At 32.6% G+C, this 9,745-nt stretch overlaps 1 protein-coding gene across 8 annotated transcripts in view; it reads right to left on the reverse strand.

Moving 5' to 3' along the window:
* Positions 1–2,958, reverse strand: part of LOC111054622 (gastrula zinc finger protein XlCGF57.1) — a 721,792-nt gene extending 718,834 nt beyond the window's left edge. For all 8 annotated transcript variants that reach the window (XR_005572894.1, XR_005572895.1, XM_039440924.1 and 5 more), the window contains exons 1-4: positions 2,825–2,958; positions 1,784–1,888; positions 1,187–1,298; positions 94–176 (exon numbers count right to left, since the gene is read on the reverse strand). Coding sequence is in view for 6 of the 8 variants with exons in the window: in XM_039440924.1 (XP_039296858.1) it covers positions 94–176; positions 1,187–1,298; positions 1,784–1,888; positions 2,825–2,836 (312 nt within the window). In the remaining 2 variants the exon portion in view is untranslated. The remainder of the gene's footprint in view (positions 1–93; positions 177–1,186; positions 1,299–1,783; positions 1,889–2,824) is intronic.
* Between the last annotated feature and the right edge of the window lie 6,787 nt (positions 2,959–9,745).

Genomic DNA, 9,745 nt, shown 5'->3' on the forward strand with positions numbered 1-9,745 from the left:
AAGATTCTACTTGACAACAAGAACTTAAAAATAATCTCGAATACAGTTTATAAGCAAATGGAAATGACTTTCAAACAGACAAACTCCTCTTACCTGGTATGGACATAACTTCTGTTGATTGCAGCCTTCAAACGAATCCTCCAAACTTACTGATACTACTTTGGCTATTCTACCACCTGAAATACAAACCAGCACATGAATATTCACTCCAGTGTTGTGAGTAGAGTAGAGACAAAAATAAGTAAATTTAGTAGATAAGGATATTTATGTAAGTCAAGAGAAAAGGCCGGTAAGAGAACATGAGAAGAATGTAAAAGGTCAAGGAGAGGCAAAAGAGGAGGAGGAGTAGAAGGAGGAGGATGATGTAGAGGGTGAAGAGGATGAGGTGAGAGAGGAAGAGGAGGTACAAGAAAAGGAGGAGGAGGAAGAGTTGGGGGACCAGTAGGAGGTTGAGGAGAAGGAGCAGGATGGGAGAGAGTACAATGAGGAGGAGAAAAGTGAAATCCAAAGAAAAAATAAAGAATAAAAATAAAATACAAATTAAAACCCAAGAACTAAGAATTGCATAATTATATATTGTTGCGGTGAGAATTTATACACATTGTCAATTTTGATAGCATATCAAATCTATTGAATTCAGGATTTATCATAGTTAGCAATGAAACAAATATGAATATTGGTTCTGTTAGTGAACCTGGTTAGATAACTTGCATCATAGATATCTACTATGGAAAATATTGGGAATAAATAAGTGGCAACAATACGTTCCTATCATTTCCACAGATTTCATAGGGTGAATGTCACAACAGTGTTTGCACACCCTCCTGTTAGCTGCTCTCATTTCAGGAGATTCCTAAATGTTTATTTATTTATTACAGAACAAAGAACACTACAGACATAAGGCCCAAAACAGTCGTCACTACAATTTACAATCGTATTAAGCAAGTTATTAAAAAAAAAGAGATACAGTAAATGCAATTTACAAATACATAAGAAAAATATGAGGAAAGCATAGGTAATTGAAAGTAATCTAAGTATAAGTAATAAATATGAGACAGTTCCTGTGATTGGTGCAGTTGAAGGCTACTTGAAACACACAGCTAATGCAAATTTAAGGAAAGAATGCAAATACAGATTGGATTATGAATTACATACAACACATCAACAATGTTATCACTATTCTTACCACACACTTCTTTTTCAATGGCCTTAGTCAACCTGGAATCTGATTCTCCACTTAATGAATTGTGCTCTGAGACTGGTGATTTGCTATCTGTTATTTGGTCACATGTGGACATCTGCAATGAATTAAAATGGTACCAGTTACCAAAAACTTTTCAAAGTGGCTTCAACAATTATTGAAAACTTACACAATGAATAACTGAATGGGAATCAATTTTAGTGATGGGATTAATTTATTGATCATGAGATAATTAACAAATTTCAGGGACTCTGGCATGATCTAAAAACTGTACAATTCATACACTCTCATTCAGCCTTAACAATAATTATAAACAATAATAGGTTTGGACAAACAAAATATCAACTTGGAATTTAGAACTTAAAATCCCCATAAAATATCTTCAATTTCTACTTTTTCTCTACAGTGCAACTTGGTAATTATGTACCATAATTGGGATGAACAAGTCTATTTGAATTGAAATTTACACTATGAACAGAGATATTGTGAATTTTCTCCATATTATGGTGAAATAAAAACGATATTGTCAGTATCACAAGATTATGTAAAATTATATGACACAATATTGCTTCATTGACTTACTTTTGACTGATTCTCATAGTCTAATTCAGCCTTCAAGGATAATTCATAGTCGCTTCTGCCAATATCCATTGGAGCATTCAGGAAAGCTTCAATTTCTTCCTTGATCTGAAATCCATTCAAAGTATACTCAAAAAAGTGAATAAAATTATTATATTTATCAGTAACCTCCAATCAGAGAACACCGCGAACAGTGAACACAGACTGTGACTATCAGAACATTGAAGATTGTTGAATGTAATTATTAGAAATACAAACGATAGTAAAGCTTGAATAATAAATTATATTAAATATTATAAAGAAACAATTAAATTTATGATTTATCTGTCATTTGAACAATATAGCCTGACCTACTGCATCAATTTCCGAGAATATGTTTTGAGACACTTCTACACTGAATAAAAAAAGTCTAGATATGGACAAAATATCCATGTTCTGCAAAATTGTATGTTTTCATGCAAGCTCACTTGACTGTTTAGTATATTCGATTTGTCAAGACTGTCAATACAGATTTGTCAAATTTTACCTATTATAAGCTATTCAGTAAATTGGTTAAGATGTTAAGATTAAAACTTTGGTCAGCTTATAAACAAGCTATTTAGTCCACATCCAAACTTGTTTTACCTGTAATAGAGTATAATCTTGAGTTAGGTACAATATTATTAGTGTGGTATTGGTGATGTTGAAATGACCAGTTCATATTGTGTGGATCATTACATTTTCCAAAGCCATCTTGCTAAATATGGGTATTTATGTGTTCATTTTTTTTTACTGACGAAATATATCTAGCATAAAGCTGGTCAATGTTTGAATGAATTGAACATGCTTTTATAAATCTATTGAACATTTAACATGCTCTAATGAATATTACTTGAATATGAATTATGTTTTAATTGCTCTAGAACCTTAATTCAATATTAGTTAGAATATAAATTATTAAAATCCTAAATTAATATTGTAATTTATTTTTGAAATAGGTCCAACTGAGTTCTAGGTTATGTTAGTCTATTAGTATTAAATGCAATTTTCAAGTAGGCTACTTACTTCTGACTCCATTCTAGTATTTTTTATCCAAATGAATATTGTGCCAAAATAAAATAAACTACCAAACTATAATAATATTAGATTGCACTACCAGCCAACAATCCAAGCCAAGATTTGCAAAATCACTTGGACACAGTGTTGCTAGTCCAACATTTCCCAATTACCCCCGCCAGAGCAAAAAATTACCCGCATTTCGTCAAAATTACCCTCAACAAACTAAAAATTCCCTAATCAACAAAAAATTCCCTATTCAACCAAGAATTCCCCACTTACTTTCCACTCCACATGTCGAAAAACATGAGAAAATATGAAAAATAATTTTCTTGTGGAAGATTATAAAGGTAAAAATAAAAAAACAGATTAATATTTTCATTCCAATTACCCGGTTTTTACCCTCCATCTGCCATTAACCACAGCATTACCCGCTTTTCGGGTAATTACCCGCTTTTTGGCAACACTGCTTGGACACCACAGAACAGAATATATATAGAAAGGTATCTTCCAATCTAAACATGCATTTTGCATGGCACCAAGACCAACTTGAGTGCACCGAGACTGCCATCTTTGTAGAAATCAAGTTTACCGCTAATTTCAAAACACAAATCCAAGAATTGCTCTACTTCTTGTTCTCATATTTTAAAAACATACTGTATCATGGAATCACTTGAAATGAATCAATTCAAATCAATACATCATGATTATCTAATAATAACTCTTGTGATATTATTAAGGTATAATGTTGATTAAATTCGGTGGTTGGGAAAACTTTTATAAATAATTCTGATACAAGCTACTTTTTGACAAGGTGACAAAAAGCTGGATAGCTGATGTAATAGAATACTGCGTGAGGTCTACTGTTCACATAACTACTGGTAGTATTACTTCAGATATACCTACCCTGGTATCAGCTATATGCTTCATAGAAGTTAGTGGCAAGGCAGAGAATTGGCAATACTGTTCTCCTATATCAATTTGAATTAGCAAAATCTTTATTAATTAACATATATATATATATATATATATATATATATATATATATATGTATATATATTGTTATATATACATATGTATATATGTATATATAACAATGCGGGGCTCGCTTGCTGTGTCGACAAGGTTACTAGGCCAGCTAGTAATACATGCATCGACCACTACTTTGTTAAGTTACCACCCTTGTACGAAGCAGCTACAACTATAGTACAAACCTCAATTACCAACCACTACGCCGTGTGCATGAAATTATTCACACCTAACAAAAAACCGCCCAATAGAGATAATTATTACATGAAAATAGATTGGAATAGCGTAAAAAACACTTTGTCTTTGCAGAATTGGAACCATATCACAAACGAAAATAATATCAATCTTGCAACTAATTCATTTATACGAACTACACAGAATATTATTCAACAAATGACAACAAAAACTAAAATATCAGCTAAACATACTAAAATAAAACCATGGATTACTAGAGGACTTATTAATTCCATACGCCATCGAAATAAATTGGGATAAAAACTTAATAGACAACCTTATTGTATTTCCTTGAAAACTGAATTTACTCGTTTTAGAAACATGCTACATTCGACTATAAAACAAGCCAAACATAATTACTACAAAAATAAAATCGATGAAGTTTCAAAAAACCCACACAAATTCTGGCATGTAGTAGAAGAAATCTCTGGAAAAGCCAAAGGACCCCATTCATTCCCAATCGACGCATTTGCCCAAAGAGGAGATCCTACTTCAAAACCTAACATTAAGGACATTGGGAATACTTTTAATCAGTATTTCACATCAGTTGGGTCCATACTCACTAGCTCCTTGAATCCAGTAGGGCAACCAGAGATCAGAGATCAAGAGTACGTGGTTGATGCTGTCTTCAAATTGAAAAAGGTGACAAAAGAGGAATTATCAAATGTAATTAATAGCCTCAAAGACAGGAGTGCTCCCGGGGTATGACTGTATTCCAACACGGGGACAGCCTTCATTCACTAATAAACCCAATACACCACATAGTGAATCTTAGCATTCAGACAGGACAATTCCCAGAATACCTAAAAATAGCGAAGATCATTCCAATCCACAAATCAGGACCCAAAAACGAACCTACAAACTATAGACCCATTTCTCTGTTATCTACTCTGTCAAAGATCATTGAAAAATGCATTAAAATACAGTTAATGGAATATTTGAAAGAAAATAACATTCTAGCACATAACCAATACAGCTTCCAAAAAGATAAAAACACCAATGATGCATTATTTCAGGTAAACAAATACATAATAGAGTCAGTTAAAATTAAAAATAAAGTTATCATGACATTCCTGGACCTGGCTAAGGCGTTTGATTCAGTAGATAGAGGCAAGCTTCTTAATAAACTTGAAGCTATTGGAGTTCGGGACACTTCTCTTCAGTGGTTCAAAAGTTATTTTTGTGAACGCCAAAAATTTGTTCAGATTGATGGTGAAGACAGTGATAGGAATGGTGTTGACTATGGCGTCATTCAAGGTAGTACGCTGGGTCCAGTACTGTTCTTGATATATATTAATAATATTTCCCGGCTCAATACTACAAGCAGGATATTCCTATTTGCTGATGATACAGTGGTTATTTCTACAGGTAGGGAATGGGAAGAAGTTTATGAAAATGCCACTAAAGATCTTTCCAAAATAAAAAACTGGTTTGACCATAATAACCTCACTGTGAATCTTGGCAAAACCAAGTACTTGCCAGTTGTTACAAGAAACCAACCAGACCAGGGGCTGAGACAGGTGAAAATGCACTCATGTGGGGATGTTGGATCTTTATCATGTGCTTGCGGGGTAATTGACAGAGTGGATCAATATAAATATCTGGGGGTCATTTTTGACCATCAGCTGAGTTGGGCACCACATATGCAGTGTGTCAAGCAAAGGCTACGACGGATGCTGTATGGTCTATCTCAGTTGAGCCAAGTACTTGATACCAGATTAAGTAAAAGAGTATACCATGCTTATGCACAGTCAGTGTTACAGTATGGTATCATTGTCTGGGGAGGGGTGTCATCTACTAGCCTGGAGCCTCTCTCGGTTACCCAGCGCACCATTATAAAAAAAATTCTTAAAAAAGAACCTAGATATCCCACGTCGCTGTTGTTCTCGGACTTCCCTGTGCTCAATTTAAGACAACTGTATATTAAAACACTTCTCACATATATCAGGAAACACAAAATAGAACTACTCAGCAATATTCAACATAACTTTATGTATGATAAGTTATGTTCAATCCAATAGAATCTATAAGGATTAAGTTATTAACACTTTGTTAATAACTTTGGTGTAAACCCAGCTGATAACAAAATGTTTATTTTCCATCCTTATAGATTCTATAAGATTGAACGGAACTTGACAAACACATATGTTCATCATGTTTATGATAAGTTATGTTCAATCTAATAGAATCTATAAGGATTAAGTCATCAACATTTTGTTATTAGCTTTGGTGTAAACGCAGCTTTACTAACTTATCACATGGAACTAAACATAGCTGTGAATATCAGGTTTCAATTTATTGTTCACACGCTCCATTTTTATAATACATGTGAATCTCATAAAAATTTAAACATTCAACAAAAATTAAAAGTTTCACAAGAATTTGAGTAATGTTTTTCATTAGCAGTGTAGTGTAAATGAGGTCTGAAATTAGTTTTACAATTTCCATTTTTTTGTTTCAAAACGAAGTTTTCCTTGTTTATTGAACGAGCGTAGTAAGTTCTTACTGATGACTCGAGCCTCGAGACGTTGTTCATTTGTTTGTTCGACGATTACTCTCGATTGCCTTCATTAATCAACTTGAAAATTTCAAAACATATTTTTTAAACTATTATACAGATGAAAATTCAAAACATATTTCTTGAACTATTGATAGTTCATCTAGTTCGTGAAAGGTTAGTTTACCTTACGTTGGTAGATTTATATTATTTATTTATTTATTTATTCACAATATCACATCGGAAACAACAGGTAATGACCCAAATATGTTTCCTTAAAACAACAATAAGTGCAGTATACAATTCAATCAAAACAAAAAAAAGATACTAAAACTAACGTTTGGAAAGAAAGAAAATAACACTTAGAAAACTACTTCTTAAACATACCTTAATAGAGTTGATAGTGAAAGTGATGATGAAAATGAATATATGAAGTGATGAAGGAGAGTGCTTTAATAAAGATGATGAGAGAGCATGCAGTCTCATATGAATGATAGGATGAAATAAATGATGATTATGTTAAGTTTATTTTTTTTATATTTCTATAAGTTTATTATGAGAACTGGAACTACTATAGAACGTTTCAAAACCAAATAAGACAGTATTCCAATGTTCACATTGAACGTTTCCTAATTAATTAATTATTTCTACAAGAAATCATTAAAATTTTATTGAATTTCAAATTTCACTTTTCTGAAATTTAGTAAATTTTTACTCAAAACAACACAAATCAAAGCCGCGTTTACACCAAAGTTATTAGCAATTTTAATCCTCATAGATTCTATTAGATTGAACATAACTTATCATACACATGATGAACTTGTCAAGTGTCAAGAGTGTTACTGTCATGTGTTTGTCAAGTTATGTTCAATCTAATAGAATCTATAAGGACTAAGTTAACATTTCACTTTTTGTGTAGTTGAGAAGTTGATATTGTGGCAATTATTCATATTGAATGAAAAAGACTAAGAAATTGTCAAAAAACCACAGATTTATTGATACTTATGTAAACAGAGTTTATCAGAGATTGACAAAGGTGTAATAACCGAAACCGGTCTCAAGTATCAATAAATCTGTGGTTTTTGACAATTTCTTAGTCTTTTTCATTCGAGTTAACATTTTGTTAATAACTTTGGTGTAAACTCGGCTTAAGAATTGACTAGTGATCCCCTGGGTTGGAGAACTCGCTTATGAACTATTGTATTGTAATCTTTGGAACCCCCAACTTTTAATAACAGAGTTGATGTAAATTAAGAAAACAGCTGAATATTTTTTTTAAGCTGCGTTTACACCAAAGTTATTAATAAAATGTTTATTTCTCCGTCCTTATAGATTCTATTAGATTGAACATAACTTATCATACACATGATGAACATATGTGTAGAATCTATAAGGACGGAAAATAAACATTTTGTTAACTAGTAGTTCTGTGAACAGTAGACCTTACGCAGTATTCTCATTCACAAGTACCTGATTGAAACTATAGACCTTATGGAAATACAGCAATAGACTGGCTTATCCACATATCTGTGTAATCACTTGTCATCTGATTTATTATGAATAATTCTATAGTCTGTTTTTACTCTAATATTGGCGTATGAAGGAGGCTCCTTTTTCCTTTTATATTATCCTTGAAATGCAAAATTTCCAAAAACCTTGTATATACGTCCACGTGCAATTTAAAAAGGAACATACATATCAAATTTCATGAAAATCTATTACCGCCGTAAATGCGCAACATATAAAATTTTAAAATTATACATTAAGAGAAATGACACCGTCGACTTGAATCTTAGACCTCACTTTGCTCGGTCAAATAAAATGTTTATTTCTCCGTCCTAATAGATTCTGTTAGATTGAACATAACTTATCATAAACATGATGTGCGTATGTGTAGAATCTATAAGGACGGAAAATGAACATTTTGTTAATAACTCTGGTGTAAACGCAGCTTTACAAGAATCATTTGACAGTAGGTTGTTTTATTGGGGATCCTATTTGAAATGAAAAATTACTCTTCAAATATTACTCTGTCGCTTCAACATCTTTGACCCCCATATGAATCCAAATTATTTTTTTTTAATGAGAAGATGGTCATGTGATAGATGATTTCGATACAGAGTTCCAAGATATGAAAGAATGAGAACCGCAATTAATGGTAAAACCCGCACATTAATAATATATCAGCCTGTATTATTGACCGAGCGAAGTGAGGTCTAAGATTCAAGTCGACGGTTTTGCATTTCTCTTAATGTTTAAATGTTGCGCATTTACGGCGAAACGCGGTAATAGATTTTCATAAGATTTAACAGGTATGTTCTTTTTTAAATTGCGCGTCGACGTATATACAAGGTTTTTGGAAATTTTGCATTTCAAGGATAATATAAAAGGAAAAAGGAGCCTCCTTCATACGCCAATATTAGAGTAAAAGTCAGACTATAGAATTATTCATCATAAATCAGCTGTTTAGTGGGCTATAATACTACCCGTTCAAAAACATCGAACATCTTGAAAATGTATCTTTCCATGAACGTTGTAGACAGTTGCAGCCAGACCTGATAACAGCGCTCACACTCACATTCCGGGACGACACGTCACGGTACAATAGGACAGAAAGCTCCATGTTTATTTAGGATTTTTTCTAGACATTTTGAAAATTATTTATTAATTTTTGAGAAAACATAACAAAAGGTCAATGTAACTTACTGAGCGCGAGGTCTACTGTTCACAGAGCTACTAGTTTTGTTGATTTAAAAGTTGTAAATTAAGTTGTATATTAACTACCTAATATCACATGTTAGCACGTGTGATAGCTCCCAAATAGTCTTAGTAGATATTATCAATGAATAAATGAGAAATCCCTAGAATACATTGCTAAATACTACAGTAATTGCACGCAATGAATTCTTCAGCTGACTAGATGATAAATCATAGCAATTTTTTCCTTATGCACTTTCAATGTTATTTTTATATCCTGAAAAAGGACGAAGGAGTGAGTAAATTTTGTTGTCCAACGTCTTCAAAATTTGAAACTGATTGATCAATTCTTTCTAAATTTATTGTAGAACGTTATACAAACGATAACGACTTTGGCCTTCAGTGAGTCAAAAGTGAGAACTCGCTAATGCTCGTTCAATCAAGTGTTCATAATTCATGAGTGACAGTGTGGG

The sequence above is a fragment of the Nilaparvata lugens genome, chromosome 14 (assembly GCF_014356525.2).
Source record: "Nilaparvata lugens isolate BPH chromosome 14, ASM1435652v1, whole genome shotgun sequence".
Classification (NCBI taxonomy): Eukaryota; Metazoa; Arthropoda; class Insecta; order Hemiptera; family Delphacidae; genus Nilaparvata; species Nilaparvata lugens.